Here is a 20,670-nt window from a genome sequence, read left to right as displayed (position 1 = left end):
TTCTTGAAGGCATCGTCGTCGCAGTCTGCGGTCTCTCACTCGTGCTGCTCCGGGGGAAACCCTAGGTCCGGGTCTCCCGGATCGGACGATGGCGGCGCGCTCTGCGTCGTTCTACCTCTTGGGGCATCGTTTTTGGAGCAGCTGCTGGATGTTGGCGGATGTTGGTGGAGTGGATGGTGGAGCCGTCTGGCGTCATGGTGGCATCGACGGCAGGTCTTGCAAGGTTAATGCGATCATCTCTCTTGAAGATGGAGTCGAGGAAGACGGCGGAAGCAACTCCTGTGGCGTGGGCGTTGGCGTGCGCTGAGAGTCTGCTTGACTGGATGTGCTTCTCACCTGCTATTGAACGGTTTGGGAAGGCATTTAGTTTGGATGATGTGAGTTGGTGTATTGTCACCCTATACATCCCACTGTAGGTATAGTTAGGTTGCTTCGAGAGTGATCTTTTGTATTGTTTCTTGTAAGGCTTAATGAATAATCTAATAAAAAGCCGTGTGCATCCTTTGGATGCAGAAGCTGGGGCGATTTTTCCCCCTTTTCGAAGAAAAAAAATGGATTCATACAGGGCTGTTTTATCGGACCTTCCTTGCTAAAACCGGCTACTAGCCCAAGTGCAAAGGAGACATGTGATCCTAATAGATTTTAATCTGCCTACTTGAATCAGTTTGTTTGCAAAAAAACAATTAAGCCCTCTGTTGATGCAACCAATCATGTTGACGAATCTATAATATGGTGCGAATTGTACTTCAAACTTGCTATAGGTACGTCTTTTAGTTGGCCTGTCAATGTCAAATCCCTCCCCCTTTTGGTATAGAACTTCTTCCGGTCCTGACCTCGTCAGAGTCCCCGCCAAGAAACATACACGAGGCTGCAGGCTGACCTTGTCATTCGAGCTACAATATTCAGATCATTGGCACCTGTACACGCGCCTAAAAGAATGCAGCTGTCTAGTACGCGCGGAGGAAGAAGGCATCACAAACCGAGCTCTATATAAGTCTGCTCCCTTTTCATGCTTCGCACTCATCCACTCCAACCGCGAGCTAGCTAATCATCTCACTTCTCAACCGGGACTGCATTTTATCCACGCTATACAGCGATCGTTTCTCATAATCTCATCGCCGGCCGATAGCCATGATGGCATCCTCCAGGAGCTCATCATTGGTTGCACTGGCTCTTCTCCTCTTCGTCGCTCTCGCGCACACCGCCAACGCCGACCATCTCTCTACAGGGTACTACACGAAGACATGCCCCAACGTGGAGCGCGTCGTCTCGTCCGTCATGGCGAAGAGGGTCGGCGGGGGACGGATGGCACCCGCCGTGCTCCGCCTCTTCTTCCACGACTGCTTCGTCAACGTACGGCACAGTTCTACATATACTCATATACAGACTACTCCTTTTGTTCCATGCTCGCTGATTTTATACAACATTACACTAAACCAATCATGTTTGACAGGGATGTGATGCCTCCGTTCTCCTTGATGCGACGCCCTTCTCCGAGAGTGAGAAGGATGCCGAGCCAAACGCATCCCTCACCGGCTTCACGGTGATCGATGAGATCAAGGCGGAGCTCGAGCGCGAGTGCCCGGCCACCGTCTCCTGCTCCGACGTGGTCGCGCTTGCGTCCCGTGACGCCGTCACTCTTCTCGGAGGTCCCACCTGGAACGTGCCCCTCGGCCGCAAGGACTCGCGCTTCGCCGCCGACAAGGAGTTCACCACGATACACCTCCCTAGCCCGAATGACAACCTCGGTGAGCTCATAAAAATGTTCGGGGACCTAGGCCTCGATGCCCGCGACATGACTGCGCTCTCCGGCGCACACACTGTCGGGATGTCCAACTGCAAGCACTACAGAGAACGCGTCTACGGCACCAGCGACACTAAGTACAACATCGACCCCTCCTTCGCGGAGGCAAGGCGACAAATGTGCCCGCCGCAAGGCTCCTCTGGTGACGCCGGCAAGGCGCCATTCGACGTGCAGACGCCTAGGAAGTTCGACAATGCTTACTACCGTGACCTTATTGCGCATCAAGGTCTCCTAAACTCTGGCCAAGCTCTGTACAGTGGTAGCGGTGTGGACAGCCTTGTGGTCAGGTACGGTGCCGACGGTGATGATTTTGGGAGGGACTTTGCCAAGGCCATGGTGAAGATGGGGAACATAGCTCCACCTAAGGGAATGCCCACGGAGGTGAGGCTCCACTGCTCCAAGGCCAACTAATGACGGCTCCAGGCTAAAGAAGATGCTACCAAATATATATTGGATTCATTTATCAAATGTGCAGGTTGTAACGAGTAAATTATACAAATGTTAACTTTTTTGCATCTTAATTTTTTTGTCTACAATGCCATCGTGTTGTATTGTTCATATAAACTAGCATGGTGGCCCTCGCAAATGCGAGGGCATTGGATTAATTGTCTTGAAAGTGATAGCGATATTATATTTTTGTTATGGAATTAATAATAATACCAATGGATTATCATTGAATTTTTTTTATTCCATAGTAACCGTAATATTATCCTACATGCGCAATAACATCTTTATATTCCTTAATTTGTGGGTGAAATTTTACTTCACCAATTGCGGTAGAATTATAAATATCATTAGCCACTCTTGGCGTTTTGTACATGGTGATATTATATCTTTTTATAGGATTAAATCCATATCACGAGCTAGTTGTAGATTTATGTGTAGTATTACATTAGGGCATGGTTATAAATCTATCTATTATATACTAAAAGCAAAATAAGATGGATGCTTTTCGAGGCATTAGGTTGATCCACATCATTAGAAATATATTAATCCTTGGATCTAGAATTTACGGCTATGATTTAACAAAAGTACCGTAACACAATTCTATTGCGAACGTAAACGTACCATAACGTATTGTCACGTATCAGTTTTTCCCTGAGAAAAAATCCTTTCTATTTATATCGTACAGATTCCAACTTACGATCTGGTGTTAGCATGTCCTGGAAATATCCCACGTATCAGTTTTTTTCTTGGAACAAGTCTATCTTATTTATATTGTACAGAATCCAAACTTCCATACAGTGTTAGCATGTCCCGTACGTAAATATCTCTCTCCTTAATCTTAGAGCATCTTCAACAGAGGCTCTAAAATTTGGCGCTGTAAAAGTCGTTTGCAGCGCGCTCGTTCCGGATATAGCGCGCGACGCAGGCGCGAGCTTCGTCGGAGGCTCTATTTTACAGTACAAACAAAGAGGCAAAAAACGCCCCTTCGTCAGGCTGTAAAATAGAGCTCCACAAACAAGTTTTTTCAACATACATACATCAAACAAGATCAAATAGGCCACAGTTAAATCTAAAAAAATCAACTAAAATTTACAACTCTACGGGGAGCTTATCCTAACTAGCAATTGATCTAGCTAGCCAGAGCAATCGATTGATCTAGCTAGCCAGAGCAACTCTGTACGATTGATTGCCTGCCCGCGCGGCGGACAGAGCAATCGATTTCATCCTCGCGCGGCCGGCGCAGCTCGCATCGCGCAGCGTCGGGCAAGGTCGGGCGCGGCCGGCGGACCTGCGAGCTCGCAGCGCGGCGGCCGGCGGAGCTTGCAGCGCCGGGCAAGGTCGCGCGCGGCCGGCGGAGCTCGCAGCGCCCGGCAATTTCGGGGCGCGGCCGGCGGACCTGCGGAGCTCGCAGCGCGGCAGCCGGCGGAGCTCGTGGCGTGGCGGACTTGTGGAGCTCGCAGCGCCAAGCAAGGTCGGCGGTGCTCGCGGCGTGGCGGCCGGTGGTGCTCGCGGCGGGCGGAGCTCACGGCGTGGCAGTTTTTCTTCGCGCGGGTGGGAAGAATCGCACTTCCAATTTACAGCGCGCGCTAGCCGGCGCACTAGATATACCGCTTTGGATAGTGCAAATTGCCGCGCGCACTAAAATATTTATAGCGCGCTGTAGTTTGCAGCGTCTGCTGGAGGATAAAAAAACGCGCTGAGTGCTGTATATTGACAGTTATTTTAGCGCATCGCAAGTTTACAGCCTCTGTTGGAGATGCTCTTAGCATGTCCTGGTAGTACAGAATCCAAACTCCCATACAATATTAGCATGTCCCGTACGTAACTATCTCTCTCCTTAATCTCTCTCCGTAAATCAGTTCAATACAAAAATATTTAATTACCAACGCATCAAGTACATGAGCGTCTATCGCAGAAAATTGTACCGATTGTTATTTTTAGAAAACTCTGACTGATCGATTCATTATAATTTATAACTTATATAAATTTAACTAAAAATCAGTGGCCAGTTGGACAAATACACAACTATTTGCGAGAAATATACTGCAAGCCAATTAGTCATAAAAAATTGTATTATACAGTCATACGTGCAAGAAATATACTGCAAGTCAATGGGTAAAAAAAACTAGAAACCTGATCGATACGATGTAAATTTAAATAGCATTCGCTCCAGATGCGCATGTGCCAAATATATAGCTATTTGCAAGAAATATACCGCAATCCAATCGGCCATAAAAAAATAACCTACCAAATACAGGCACATGCACAAGAAATATAGTGCAAGACAACCGGTCAAAAACCTCCAAAGCTGATCATACGACTCCCTCTGTTTGGAAATAAGTGTCGCAGTTTTATGTAGATTTGTATATATAGATACATTTTACTATATATGGTGATAAATATGAATTTAGAAAAATCTATGATACTTATTTCCGAATGGAGGAAGTAGAACTCTAAGATCGGTTGTGGTAAACTGGACGGGACACGATGGTCGGAAGACATGCTATATATTTAAGAAATGCGGTAAGAGAAATCCCCATAACATAGATTAAATTTGTCAAACTACCGAGGAGTAATGGCAAGAAAAAATAAATATATGTGTGAATATTAGCTAATGCATAAACAAACAAAAACATAAATTGGGGAGATTAAATTGTGGAATATTAGTCAAATTTGTCATACTACCGAGAAAACTAAGATAAAAAAGGGATGTGAATAGGGTATAAAATAAAATTGATTTCTCCATGCAAATACATATGAATATCAACTAATCAATAAATATTAAAAACATAACATGGAAAAGATAAATTAGCCTCACAAGCTTTTACGAAATCATGTGAGATGTGGAATTCAAAAAGTAGGACCGGTAGGTCACCGGACGTCGGACATGGATACAATGCTCACAAGGTAAACTTCCAAATTTTCCAAACTACGATAAAAAAAGCCAACCCACGGAAACCTGGCTTCATGGATTAATGTACAGTATAATTTAATCCATACAAGAACATCAATAATCCGGTAGAACCAATATGTGTCCTTGGTGACTCGCTTGCCTTCAGTGTCTTAAGTTGATGAAATTTAAGGAACCGAATAGAGATTTGGAGCATACTCTTGCAAGAAAAAGAAAAGGTATGAGAGGATATTTTTTGCGAGATGGATTATATATCTAAAGAGGCGGATAGGCTAGCTCCTTCCTAGACGATTCATCTAGCCATGCATAACCTCTAAAGTTCCACACTAACATAATAAAATAACGCTGTTACAAACTCCTAAAAGTATAATTATCTATATTAAACATTTGGTATGTATGGTCTGATAATTTAAAAGTGATTATACTGATAGAAATATATAAAAAATTACAAAATTAAAAAATCTCGCATTTAGAAACATAATATTGCTTTGTAAGACTTACATATTTAGACATACATATTTTAAAAAATGGTGGTTGTAAAATGGATTATTTCTGTAACATAATATGAATGCCCATGGATCTATGAGTGTAATTCTCGGTCAATTTCGATATACAATTGACAGTGCCCATCTCTCCAGTGATACTAAAGTTGATGCCCTCGCATTTGCGAGGGCCCTCATGCTAGTAATATTAAAGATCATTGATATTAGCTCATTGGCCTACGAATTTGGGACGATGATATCTCGCAATACTTATTGTTCTCGCCGGCCTTCTCGCACTCTTAAAGCTTAGCATGTGTCACCAAACTTTTTTCTCGATTGGTATTTCCGATATCTCATAGTAAACCGATTTTTTGCTTAGTCAACGAAGAAAAAATATTACCGTAGAAATTAACCGACATTTAGATATATGCTCAAAATTTATTTTTTGTTTGAGAAGTTTTAGATGAATCAGTAAATTGTTTCGACAAATTTCGGGCAGTATTTTCAAAATTTCCACAAACGTAAAATACCGTTGCCTGCGGAAGGGATGACACCACCGAGAAAAAAAATATTACCTAGCCAAATTTACCGACATTTACATAATTTTCTCAAATTTATTTTTTGTTTGAGAAGTTTTTGATGAATTTTGGATGAAGTTCTAAATTGGTATGACAATTTTGTGCGGTATTTTTGCAAGTATTGTCAAAATTTCTGAAAAAGGGAAACAATGTTACCTACCTGTGTTTTCTCCCACCGAGAAAAAAACGTTGGCAGCCACCCACTAACGTGAAGGTGATCTATTGATACGTCCCAAACGTATCTATAATTTCTTATGTTCCATGCTACTTTATTGATGATACTCACATGTTTTATACATATTATATGTCATTATTATGTATTTTCCGGCACTAACCTATTGACGAGATACCGAAGAGCCAGTTGCTGTTTTCTGCTGTTTTTGGTTTCAGAAATCCTAGTAAGGAAATATTCTCGGAATTGGACGAAATCAACGCCTAGGGTCCTATTTTTCCACGAAGCTTCCAGAAGTCCGAAGAGGAAACAAAGTGGGGCCACGAGGTGGCCACACACTAGGGTGGCGCGGCCCAAGCCCTGGCCGCGCCGGCCTGTTGTGTGGGACCCTCGTGACGCCCCCTGACCTACCCTTTCGCCTACATATAGTCTTCGTCGCGAAACCCCCAGTACCGAGAGCCACGATACGGAAAACCTTCCAGAGACGCAGTCGCCGCCAATCTCATCTCGGGGGATTCAGGAGATCGCCTTCGGCACCCTGCCGGACAGGGGAATCATCTCCCAGAGGTCTCTTCATCGCCATGATCGCCTCCGGATCGATGTGTGAGTAGTCCACCCCTGGACTATGGGTCCATAGCAGTAGCTAGATGGTTGTCTTCTCCCCATTGTGCTATCATGTTAGATCTTGTGAGCTGCCTATCATGATCAAGATCATCTATTTGTAATGCTACATGTTGTGTTTGTTGGGATCCGATGAATATTGAATACTATGTCAAATTGATTATCAATCTATCATATATGTTATTTATGTTCTTGCATCCTCTCCGTTGCTAGTAGAGGCTCTGGCCAAGTTGATACTTGTGACTCCAAGAGGGAGTATTTATGCTCGATAGTGGGTTCATGTCTCCATTAAATCTGGGACAGTGACAGAAAGTTCTAAGGTTGTGGATGTGCTGTTAGCAGTAGGGATAAAACATCGATGCTTTGTCTAAGGATATTTGTGTTGATTACATTACGCACCATACTTAATGCAATTGTCTGTTGCTTGCAACTTAATACCGGAAGGGGTTCGGATGATAACCTGATTAAATCTCATAGTACTCATCATGATATATGTATGTGCATTGTTATGCCTTCTTTATTTGTCAATTGCCCAACTGTAATTTGTTCACCCAACATCTGTTTATCTTATGGGAGAGACACCGCTAGTGAACTGTGGACCCCGGTCCTATTCTTTACATCTGAAATACAGTCTACTGCAATTGTTCTTTACTGTTCTTCGCAAACAAACATCATCTTCCACACTATACATCTAATTCTTTGTTACAGCAAGCCGGTGAGATTGACAACCTCACTGTTACGTTGGGGCAAAGTACTTTGATTGTGTTGTGCAGGTTCCACGTTGGCGCCGGAATCCCTGGTGTTGCGCCGCACTACACTCCGCCGCCATCAACCTTCAACGTGCTTCTTGGCTCCTACTGGTTCGATAAACCTTGGTTTCTTTCTGAGGGAAAACTTGCTACTGTACGCATCACACCTTCCTCTTGGGGTTCCCAACGGACGTGTGTTAACTGCACGCATCAAGACTGTTTTCTGGCGCCGTTGCCGGGGAGATCAAGACACGCTGCAAGGGGAGTCTCCCACTTCCAATCTCTTCACTTTGTTTTTGTCTTGCTTTATTTTATTTACTACTTTGTTTGCTGTACTAAAACAAAACACAAAAAAATTAGTTGCTAGTTTTACTTTATTTACTGTCTTGTTCTCTATATCAAAAACACAAAAAAAATTAGTTATTTGCATTTACTTTATCTAGTTTGCTTTATTTACTACTGTTAAAATGAATACTCCTGAAAACTCTAAGTTGTGTGACTTCACAAGCACAAATAATAATGATTTCCTATGCACACCTATTGCTCCACCTGCTACTACAGCAGAATTCTTTGAAATTAAACCTGCTTTACTGAATCTTGTTATGAGAGAGCAATTTTCTGGTGTTAGTTCTGATGATGCTGCTGCCCATCTTAATACTTTTGTTGAACTATGTGAAATGCAAAAGTATAAGGATGTAGATGGTGATATTATAAAATTGAAATTGTTTCCTTTCTCCTTAAGAGGAAGAGCTAAAGATTGGTTGCTATCTTTGCCTAAGAATAGTATTGATTCATGGACTAAATGTAAGGATGCTTTCATTGGTAGATATTATCCTCCTGCTAAAATTATATCTTTGAGAAGTAGCATAATGAATTTTAAGCAATTAGATAATGAACATGTTGCTCAAGCATGGGAGAGAATGAAATATTTGGTAAAGAATTGCCCAACCCATGGACTAACTACTTGGATGATCATCCAAACCTTTTATGCAGGATTGAATTTTTCTTCGCGGAACCTATTGGATTCAGCTGCTGGAGGAACCTTTATGTCCATAACTTTGGGGGCGGCGACAAAGCTTCTTGATGATATGATGATAAATTACTCTGAATCGCACACGGAAAGAGCTCCACAAGGTAAGAAGGTAAATGCTGTTGAAGAAACCTCCTCCTTGAGTGATAAGATTGATGTGATTATGTCTATGCTTGTGAATGGTAGATCTAATGTTGATCCTAATAATGTTCCTTTAGCTTCATTGGTTGCCCAAGAAGAACATGTTGATGTGAATTCAATTAAGAGTAATAATTTCAACAACAATGCTTATAGCAACAATTCTGGTAACAACTATAGGCCATATCCTTCTGTTAATGGTAATGGTTATGGTAATTCTTATGGGAATTCTTACAACAATAATAGGAGTGTACCCCTGGTCTTGAAGCCATGCTTAAAGAATTTATTAGTACACAAAATGCTTTTAACAAATCTGTTGAGGAAAAACTTGATAAAATTGATATTCTTGCTTCTAGGATTGATAGACTTGCCTCTGATGTTGATCTTTTAAAATTGAAAGTTATGCCTAATAAGAATAATGAAAATAAGATTGTTACTATAGCAAATGCCATCCAAGTTAGAATTAATGAGAATATAAGATTGATGGCTGAATTGCATTCTAGGTGGGAAAGAGAAGAAAATTAAAAACTTGCTAAAGAGAATAATGTAGATAAAGTTTGGACTATAACCACCACTAGTAATGATAATGCTTCATATGTTGCTAAACCTCCTACTATCAATGGTAAAATAATTGGTGTTGGTAATGTTTCTACTCCTAGTGCAAAGCGTGCAAAATTACCTGAAACTGCTAAAACTGCTGAAACTGATAAAACTGCTGAAATTTTTTCCAACATTGGGGATGATGATCTCATTGCTGTAGATCATAATGGTTTAGATTTTGATGATTGTCACATCTCTGAAGTTATAAAGTTCTTACAAAAACTTGCTAAAAGTCCCAATGCTAGTGCTATAAATTTGGCCTTTACAAAACATATTACAAATGCTCTCATAAAAGCTAGAGAAGATAAAACTAAAACTTGAAACTTCTATTCCTAGGAAGTTAGAAGATGGTTGGGAGCCCATCATTAAGATGACGGTCAATGATTTTGATTGCAATGCTTTATGTGATCTTGGTGCAAGTATTTCTATTATGCCTAAGAAAATATATGATATGCTTGACTTGCCACCATTGAAAAATTGTTATTTGGATGTTAATCTTGCTGATAATGCTATAAAGAAACCTTTGGGGAGGATTGTAATGTTCGTATTATGGTTAACAGTAACCTTGTCCCTGTTGATTTCGTTGTCTTGGATATTGAATGCAATGCATCTTGTCCCATTATATTGGGAAGACCTTTTCTTCGAACTGTTGGTGCTACCATTGATATGAAGGAAGGTAATATTAAATATCAATTTCTTCTCAAGAAAGGTATGGAACACTTTCCTAGAAAGAGAATGAAGTTACCTTATGATTCTATTATTAGAACAAATTATGATGTCGATGCTTCATCTCTTGATAATACTTGATACACACTTTCTGTGCCTAGCTGAAAGACGTTAAAGAAAAGCGCTTATGGGAGACAACCCATGATTTTATTACAGTACTTTGTTTTATATTTGAGTCTTGGAAGTTGTTACTACTGTAGCAACCTCTCCTTATCTTTATTTTATTGCATTGTTGTGCCAAGTAAAGTCTTTGATAGTAAAGTCAATACTAGATTTGGATTACTGCGCAGAAACAGATTTCTTGCTGTCACGAATTTGGGTATGGTTCTCTGTAGGTAACTCAGAAAAATCTGCCAATTTAGGTGCATGATCCTCAGATATGTACGCAACTTTCATTCAATTTGGGCATTTTCATCTGAGCAAGTCTGGTGCCTCTAAAAAATTCGTCTTTACGGACTGTTCTGTTTTGACAGATTCTGCCTTTTATTTCGCATTGCCTGTTTTGCTATGTTTGATGAATTTCTTTGTTCCATTAACTTTCAGTAGCTTTGTGCAATGTCCAGAAGTATTAAGAATGATTATGTCACCTCTGAATATATGAATTATGCACTGACCCTCTAATGAGTTTGTTTTAAGTCTGGTGTGGAGGAAGTTTTCAAGGGTCAAGAGAGGAGGATGATACAATATGATCAAGAAGAGTGAAGAGTTTAAGCTTGGGGATGCCCCCGTGGTTCATCCCTGCATATTTTAAGAAGACTCAAGCGTCTAAGCTTGGGGATGCCCAAGGCATCCCTTCTTCATCGACAACTTATCAGGTCACCTCTAGTGAAACTATATTTTTATTCCGTCACATCTTATGTGCTTTACTTGGAGCGTCTGTTTGTTTTTGTTTTCGTTTTGTTTGAATAAGATCGGATCCTAGCATTCTTTGTTTGGGAGAGAGACACGCTCCGCTGTTTCGTATGAACACATGTGTTCTTAGCTTCATCTTAAATGTTCATTGCGAAAGTTGGACTATTTCATTCATTGTTATATGGTTGGAAACGGAAAATGCCGCATGTGGTAAATGGTATAATGTCTTGAATAATGTGATACTTGGCAATTGTTGTGCTCATATAGATCATGTTTAAGCTCTTGCATCAAGTACCTTGTACCCATTAATGAATAATTACATAGAGCTTGTTAAAAATCTGGTTTGCATGATTAGTTTCTCTAGAGTCTAGATATTTTCTGGTTAAGGTGTTTGAACAACAAGGAGACAATGTAAAGTCTTATAATACCTACAATATGTTCATATGTGAGCTTTGCTGCACCTTTTATACTTGAGTTTGCTTCAAACAACCTTGCTAGCCTAGCCTTGTATTGAGAGGAATTCTTCTCGTGCATCCAAATCCTTGAGCCAAAAACTACGCCATTTGTGTCCACCATACCTACCTACCACATGGTATTTCTCCGCCATTCCAAAGTACATTACTTGAGTGCTACCTTTAAATTTCTATTCTTTGCCTTTACAATATATAGCTCATGGGACAAATAGCCTTAAAAACTATTGTGGTGAAGAATATGTACTTATGTGTCCTATTTCTTAATAAGTTGCTTGTTGAGCGGTAACCATGTTTCTGGGGACGCCATCTGTCGTTGCCTAATCGACGGTACCTCGGAGGAGGGATCCTCACGAGGGGGAGAAGAAGTAGGGGCCATAGGGCGGAGTGCACACGGGACGGTGGTACGCGAGTTACCCAGCTTCGGAACACCTGCACGATGACAGGGCCTACTGCTGCTTGTCTAGAATTATCTGGGCGCTTTCGCGTTGTTACAATGAGTTGTGGTTGTTCTGAACGTGCACGTGAACGTGAACGTGAACGTGCCTCTAGGGCTCCCAGGATCCGGCTTATAAAGGCGCACGGATCTAGGGTTTACATGGAGAGTCCTAGCCGGATTACAGGTCGCCTAACTACGGTACAAGGTCTTGCCGTGTACGTCAAGGATCTGCCTTCCTCCCTACGTCGTACTGGATCCGGGTTCCACATGGGCCTCCATGGATCCGGGTTACTCCTGGGCCTCCATGGATCCGGGTTACTCCTGGGCCTCCATGGATCCGGGTTACTCCTGGGCCTCCATGGATCCGGGTTCCACATGGACCTTCACGGATCCGACTTCCTCCGATGGTCGGTTGGGATCCGGCTTCCCTATCCTGGGCTGGACTTCATCCTTTAGGATCAACAGCAACTGGGCTGCCCGGTGGGCCATAAGCCATCACCACCATCTGTGGGCCACCCGGGCTTGCCGGAATCGGACCATGTCGATGGTATACCTATGAAGTATATCCACAACAGTAGCCCCCGGAGTTCTCCAAGATTCACCGTTCTTCCATCCAGCTCAGCTTGCGCATGTATCTTCATCCTTTGGCTGGAACGAATAATGGAGAATCTTGAAGGACTCCAAACTTCGTATCTCCAACCAAGTATTGGTCGGAAACTTCATGATCCAATGGTCAGATTCTTCGGAGACACCATCCAACGTAATCTTCGGTATGGATCCGACTAGCCAAATGTAGGTTCGGATCTGACTAGCCAAAATATAGGTGTGGATCCGACTACCCAAAATATAGGTGCGGATCCGACAACCAAAAAATTAGGTGCGGATCCGGCTACCAAAAACTGAGGTGCGGATCCGACTACCAAAAATTAGGTGCGGATCCGGCTACCAAAAACTGAGGTGCGGATCCGACTACCAAAAATTAGGTGCGGATCCGGCTACCAAAAAATAGTTGCGGATCCGGCTACCAAATATATAGGTGCGGATCCGGCTACCAAAAATTAGGTGCGGATCCGACTAGTTAGCCAGATTTTCACAATCTTTGAAAATTTTCTTGACATAGCCATATGTATGTAGCCCCCGAGCGTTGAGTCGGCTTGCTCCAAGGAGACTCGATGCTCAGAAACTTAGCCCCCAAGCGTCAAGGTGGGAAATTTCCGGCATGTTGCTCCAAAGAGAACTTCATCGATGTAGCCCCCGAGCGCCAAGGTGAATTTACTTGAAAATCCGGCTTGGTGCTCTTAGAGTAGCTTTATCTTTATATGTGACTTAGGAATAGCGTAAATCCCAAGCATCTAGGCGGAAATTTCCAGCACTGATACCCGAAAGGAAACACACTTTTCACCTAAGATCAAACCGCAGCCCCCGAGGGTTGGTTCCGGCTAAGCATAGCGGAATCAAGACTCAAGTTGCTTTTCCAGCTGTGCACGCCATGGATCCGCCTAACCTCGGGGGACTGTTGTACGTCCAAGCGTCATGTACCTGATACATAAACATAAAAACATATTTGTATTAAATTGTTTCTTTGATCATGTTCAACGAACAAATGTAATTAAGGCGGAACAAAAACGGCCTTTGAACAAATGTTTTAAAGCAACTATGCAGCAGTTGAACAACATAAAACTGTCAAGGCGGAAAAAACTCGACTATCTTGAACAGTTAATGTAATTTATATGTTTTAAGCAAGTGCTGGTTTATCCGTTCTTCTGGTTCATATGCTTGACTTTTCGCGAGACGGCGAACTTTAAACACAGAATATCTGCTGAGGCGATAGCGCTTAATAGCGAAACAATCAAGAACCTCAGAAACAGAGGCCGGTTTTAAGTACCGAAATGTCACTACTAAGGAATCCACATATAAACAACAGAAAACGTGTAGGCCAGAAAACTCAAGCTAACGCCCGAAAGCGGAATTTTTGCAGCGTACTGGAGCCTTAAGCGGCAAAAACAGTACAAAGTTTTTCACGAGCGCGAGGCAAATCGTGGGAAAGATATGACCAACAGCGAAAGCGGTAAAAGACTCAGGATATGAGTGAACCAATCTTAATCTCATGATCATAAAATATTAAAATATTAAATATAAATAGGCACTTAGCTGTTTGGAGCGGAGTCAATGTCGGTCGTGGTGGTTTTTCTTCGGCGTTCCGTCGAGCCGGTGCGAGATTGATTGTCGCAGTGGTGCAGATCCACCTACCAAAATTTAGGTGTGGATCCGACTTCCAAAAATTTAGGTGCGGATCCACATACCAAAATTTTGGTATGGATCCGGCTACAAAAATATAGGTGCGGATCCGACTACCAAAATAGGTATGGATCCGACTACAAAAAATTGAGGTGCGGATCCGGCTACCCAAAAATTGAGGTGCGGATCCGGTTACCCAAAAATATAGGTGCGGATCCGACTACCAAAAACGTAGGCGCAGATCCGGCAACCAAAAACATAGGTGCGGATCCGTCTACCAAAAACGTAGGTGCGGATCCGGCAACCAAAAACATAGGTGCGGATCCGACTACCAAAAACGTAGGCGCGGATCCGGCTACCGAAACCAGAATTTGAAATTTTCAGATCTAAGGCGGAGTCTTCCTTAGGAAGGTCCAGCAACTCAGATCGAATCTTTGCAGCTGCGTCCTGCTCGGCGGCGGTCGTAGCTACATTACTTAACAGTGCGTTTCCGTCGAAATCAACGGTCTCGCAGATGAAGATGTGGAACCCGCCCGGTTCCGGCCTCCAGACGCCGCAGGCCCGACGGTGGGCGCCAACTGTCGTTGCCTAATCGACGGTACCTCGGAGGAGGGATCCTCACGAGGGGGAGAAGAAGTAGGGGCCATAGGGCGGAGTGCACACGGGACGGTGGTACGCGAGTTACCCAGCTTCGGAACACCTGCACGATGACAGGGCCTACTGCTGCTTGTCTGGAATTATCTGGGCGCTTTCGCGTTGTTACAATGAGTTGTGGTTGTTCTGAACGTGCACGTGAACGTGAACGTGAACGTGCCTCTAGGGCTCCCAGGATCCGGCTTATAAAGGCGCACGGATCTAGGGTTTACATGGAGAGTCCTAGCCGGATTACAGGTCGCCTAACTACGGTACAAGGTCTTGCCGTGTACGTCAAGGATCTGCCTTCCTCCCTACGTCGTACTGGATCCGGGTTCCACATGGGCCTCCATGGATCCGGGTTACTCCTGGGCCTCCATGGATCCGGGTTACTCCTGGGCCTCCATGGATCCGGGTTACTCCTGGGCCTCCATGGATCCGGGTTACTCCTGGGCCTCCATGGATCCGGGTTCCACATGGACCTTCACGGATCCGACTTTCTCCGATGGTCGGTTGGGATCCGGCTTCCCTATCCTGGGCTGGACTTCATCCTTTAGGATCAACAGCAACTGGGCTGCCCGGTGGGCCATAAGCCATCACCACCATCTGTGGGCCACCCGGGCTTGCCGGAATCGGACCATGTCGATGGTATACCTATGAAGTATATCCACAACACCATCAACTTTTACCTTTGTTGAATATCATGTGAGTTGCTATGCATGTTCGTCTTGTCTGAAGTAAGGGCGATTTTCATGATCAAATGGTTTGAGTATGCATACTGTTAGAGAAGAACATTGGGCCGCTAACTAAAGCCATGAATCATGGTGGAAGTTTCAGTTTGGACACAAAACCTCAATCTCTTGTGAGAATATTACCTGTTGTTGAATGCTTAAGCATTAAAAGAGGAGTCCATTATCTGTTGTCTATGTTGTCCCGGTATGGGTGTCTAAGTTGAGAATGATCAAAAGCGAGAAATCCAATGCGAACCTTCTCCTTAGACCCTTGTACATGCGGCATAGAGGTACCCCTTTGTGACACTTGGTTGAAACATATGCTATGCAATGATAATCCGTGTTAATCCAAGCTAATTAGGACAAGGTGCGAGCACTATTAGTATACTATGCATGAGGCTTGCAACTTATAAGATGTCTTATACATAACACATATGCTTTATTACTACCGTTGACAAAATTATTTCTTGTTTTCAAAATGAAAAGCTCTAGCACAAATATAGTAATCCATGCTTCCCTCTGCGAAGGGCCTATCTTTTACTTTATTGTTGAGTCAGTTTACCTATTCTTTCTATCTTAGAAGCAAACACTTGCATCAACTGTGTGCATTGATTCTTACATGTTTACCTATTGCACTTGTTATATTACTTTGTGTTGACAATTATCCATGAGATAAATATGTTGAAGTTGAAAGCAACCGCTGAAACTTATATCTTCCTTTGTGTTGCTTCAATGCCTTTACTTTGAATTTATTGCTTTATGAGTAACTCTTATGCAAGTCTTATTGATGCTTGTCTTGAAAGTATTATTCATGAAAAAGTCTTTGCTATATGATTCATTTGTTTACTCATTATCTTCATCATTGCTTCGAATCGCTGCATTCATCTCATATGCTTACAATAGTATGATCAAGATTATGATAGCATGTCACTTCAGAAATTATCTTTGTTATTGTTTACCTACTCGAGGGCGAGTAGGAACTAAGCTTGGGGATGCTTGATACGTCCCAAACGTATCTATAATTTCTTATGTTCCATGCTACTTTATTGATGATACTCACATGTTTTATACACATTATATGTCATTATTATGCATTTTCTGGCACTAACCTATTGACGAGATGCCGAAGAGCCAGTTGCTGTTTTCTGCTGTTTTTGGTTTCAGAAATCCTAGTAAGGAAATATTCACGGAATTGGACGAAATCAACGCCCAGGGTCCTATTTTTCCACGAAGTTCCAGAAGTCCGAAGAGGAAACGAAGTGGGGCCACGAGGTGGCCACACACTAGGGCGGCGCGGCCCAAGCCCTGGCCGCGCCGGCCTGTTGTGTGGGGCCCTCGTGACGCCCCCTGACCTACCCTTTCGCCTACATATAGTCTTCGTCGCGAAACCCCCAGTACCGAGAGCCACGATACGGAAAACCTTCCAGAGATGCAGCCGCCGCCAATCCCATCTCGGGGGATTCAGGAGATCGCCTCTGGCACCCTGCCGGAGAGGGGAATCATCTCCCGGAGGTCTCTTCATCGCCATGATCGCCTCCGGATCGATGTGTGAGTAGTCCACCCCTGGACTATGGGTCCATAGCAGTAGCTAGATGGTTGTCTTCTCCTCATTGTGCTATCATGTTAGATCTTGTGAGCTGCCTATCATGATCAAGATCATCTATTTGTAATGCTACATGTTGTGTTTGTTGGGATCCGATGAATATTGAATACTATGTCAAGTTGATTATCAATCTATCATATATGTTATTTATGTTCTTGCATGCTCTCCGTTGCTAGTAGAGGCTCTGGCCAAGTTGATACTTGTGACTCCAAGAGGGAGTATTTATGCTCAATAGTGGGTTCATGCCTCCATTAAATCTTGGACAGTGACAGAAAGTTCTAAGGTTGTGGATGTGCTGTTGCCACTAGGGATAAAACATCGATGCTTTGTCTAAAGATATTTGTGTTGATTACATTACGCACCATACTTAATGCAATTGTCTGTTGCTTGCAACTTAATACCGGAAGGGGTTTGGATGATAACCTGAAAGTGGACTTTTTTAGGCATAGATGCATGCTGGATAGCGGTCTATGTACTTTGTCGTAATGCCCTGATTAAATCTCATAGTACTCATCATGATATATGTATGTGCATTGTTATGCCTTCTTTATTTGTCAATTGCCCAACTGTAATTTGTTCACCCAACATCTGTTTATCTTATGGGAGAGACACCGCTAGTGAACTGTGGACCCCGGTCCTATTCTTTACATCTGAAATACAATCTACTACAATTGTTCTTTACTGTTCTTCGCAAACAAACATCATCTTCCACACTATACATCTAATCCTTTGTTACAGCAAGCCGGTGAGATTGACAACCTCACTGTTACGTTGGGGCAAAGTACTTTGATTGTGTTGTGCAGGTTCCACGTTGGCGCCGGAATCCCTGGTGTTGCGCCGCACTACACTCCGCCGCCATCAACCTTAAACGTGCTTTTTGGCTCCTACTGGTTCGATAAACCTTCGTTTCTTTCTGAGGGAAAACTTGCTACTGTACGCATCACACCTTCCTCTTGGGGTTCCCAACGGATGTGTGTTAACTGCACGCATCATCTATCAACAAAATGCGAGCTACTATTGCTCTAATTCATAGTGCATGGCTCATCGATATTAAAACCGTGGTGTTTTTTCTATAGTGCCTTAGTGTACTTTTTTGGCCAAACATGCACGTCTTCAATTAAACATGAAGCGCCTCGATTTAAAAGGAAGTCGCATGGCCTATCGGATATGCATTGTATCCATATTAGTGCAGATTTTTTAGCAATGGTGTTGTGCCTCATCTTTTTTTTATTTTTAATACCAACGATTAAATATAAATCCAGCAATCTAAATATGTACAATGTTAGCTGCTTTACATGCGTAGGTCCATCATCTTATGTACTTACCAACATATGTTTGTCTAAAGAATTTCTGATTTCACGCCACCATACATGGAAGTGGTCCGTGAAATATCCTTATACCTGGAAGCGGACCGGTATTTTGAAGGAAACATATTAGAGCTTAGGCGTAAACCAACTTATACTCTTATTATAAACAGACGTGTATAGTTTTTTTTTTCCTTTAACACAGGCGTGTGCAACCATAGGACTTATCCTGCTATACATTTTCTTTTGTACGTCTTTTTTGTTGTTGTATGTAACACTTTTTATCTTTTAATATCATAGGATTAGAATCGTCGGTTTATATTTATTTAGCATATGTGAATTAACCCGGTGTCTCCTAAAATCCAGTTATTTTGCTTTTAGTAGTATATATAATAGATTTTTTTTGTGTCGTACATGCTATTCTCACACAAACTCCAAGTTTATTAGTCTAGAAATTTTTCTAACGGAGGCAATTAGATCCCATGGTGACACGATATGATGCTACAACTTTTTTAAAGTTGCACACTATGGATTACTTTTGTTTTTTCGTGGTGATCTGGTACGCGTCATTTCATATTTGATACGTAATCGTGTGGACTATTAAGAGATATCTTCATGGTTATTTTTTAAATATAGTTGCCTTTATTTATTTAGGGAATTGAAACAGACTTGCCTATTAGTAAGGGATCTAAAAAGAAAAAAATTACGGGAGTCCCAGGATCAATAATGTGTACGTGATCTCTCCTCCCCTTGAAAATTTACTTTCCATGTACAAAAATATGTGCGTCCAAATTTTAAAAATATGGAATCCATCAAAGTTTAATCTTCCATATATTAACGTGTCAAACTGGAACTACACCCACGTTCTAGCTAATTTACTTGTACTTTTTTTTTTGTAAGAATCAAGATAGATACTTTGAAGGTGTAGGTTGACACGTTATTAACAACAACAAAAAACAGTTGTATGAGGAGACCATAAATATCACGATCAGATTTTCCTTACCATCAATAGTGCAGTCATCTAAATATGATTTTTGCTTTTTAATTGAACGTGTCAACTGGACAACTTTTCCGTTACGTAACTGTTTATATTTATTTAAAATCATAGCCACATATTTTTGATCTAACTGCTCATATAATTTAGATGATGTGGATTAACGTGGTGGCTCTATTAAACAACCTTATTTTGCTTTTAGTATATAATAGATAGATGTTACGACACATTTTTCTTATAAAGAGAATATAATAATACCGTGAATATATCAATTACACCCAATATGTGCAACAACACAGTACCCAAGTGCAATACGGATTCACACGGCAAAAAAAAGCAAAGAAAAATTACAAAAAAGAAAAGTGTCGGTACAATGATCTATTCCTTGTAGCAGCGGACCAAAGACCACCAAGATAGCACCAGATATCCATTTTCTCCAAAAGCGACGCCTCCAAAAAGGAAAAAGTGCACAAGCGTCATCTTCGCCCTAATCATAGTCATAGATTTTCACCTAGAAAAAAGTCCACGCTCACAAAATAGTGCCAGACACAATCAATTTAGTCCAGACCTTCGGTTTTTACCCTGCGAGTTTAGACCATGAATTTCTCCTATTGTGACACATGTTTCGAATAAATTGTGTTCCTCCAGTTTGTTTCGCAGTGAAGTGCGAACATTTTTTTACCCTCAAATCACTAAAGAAAATCTTATTTTGCTAAGTTGATGATTGTTCTGTTGTATCTTAGTATTACGTGTTCTTTATATTCGACGAATGCAAATCATCTAGATGAGACTCGGTATATCCAGGGGCATGTGATATTCAACATATATGGCCTTCTCGAGCTATAGCTGAATATATCCAGTTTCAATTGTATGCTTTGTTACAGCTCACTTGGTGTTCCTCAAAATACATAGCTAACGTTGTAACTACTTAAGAGGTACCATTCATGCTGATTTTTCTTAGAAGAATCCAATGGCAGCCCCTAATGAGTTTCTAACGGTGTCATCATATTTCATCATGGAGGTTCTTCGGCCACCACTTTCGCTTTTCACTCGATGTAGGCGGTGTTGTGCAAATATAATGGTAATGTCTAGACTCAGTAAGGGGTGCCATGTTGTTCTTAGAAAAAACGAATAACAACCCCCGCCGA

At 42.2% G+C, this 20,670-nt stretch overlaps 1 protein-coding gene across 1 annotated transcript; it reads left to right on the top strand.

Moving 5' to 3' along the window:
• The first annotated feature begins 1,035 nt into the window (after positions 1–1,035).
• Positions 1,036–2,325, top strand: LOC127313950 (peroxidase P7). The gene is made up of 2 exons (XM_051344425.2): positions 1,036–1,353; positions 1,454–2,325. The coding sequence occupies exons 1-2, from the start codon at positions 1,132–1,134 to the stop codon at positions 2,213–2,215; spliced, it is 984 nt and encodes a 327-aa protein (XP_051200385.1). The 5' UTR covers positions 1,036–1,131; the 3' UTR covers positions 2,216–2,325.
• The last annotated feature ends 18,345 nt before the right edge of the window (positions 2,326–20,670 follow it).

The sequence above is a fragment of the Lolium perenne genome, chromosome 7, assembly GCF_019359855.2.
Source record: "Lolium perenne isolate Kyuss_39 chromosome 7, Kyuss_2.0, whole genome shotgun sequence".
NCBI lineage: Eukaryota > Viridiplantae > Streptophyta > Magnoliopsida > Poales > Poaceae > Lolium > Lolium perenne.
Note: the sequence above shows the minus strand (reverse complement) of the source record. Positions and strands in the feature narration are given on the sequence as shown.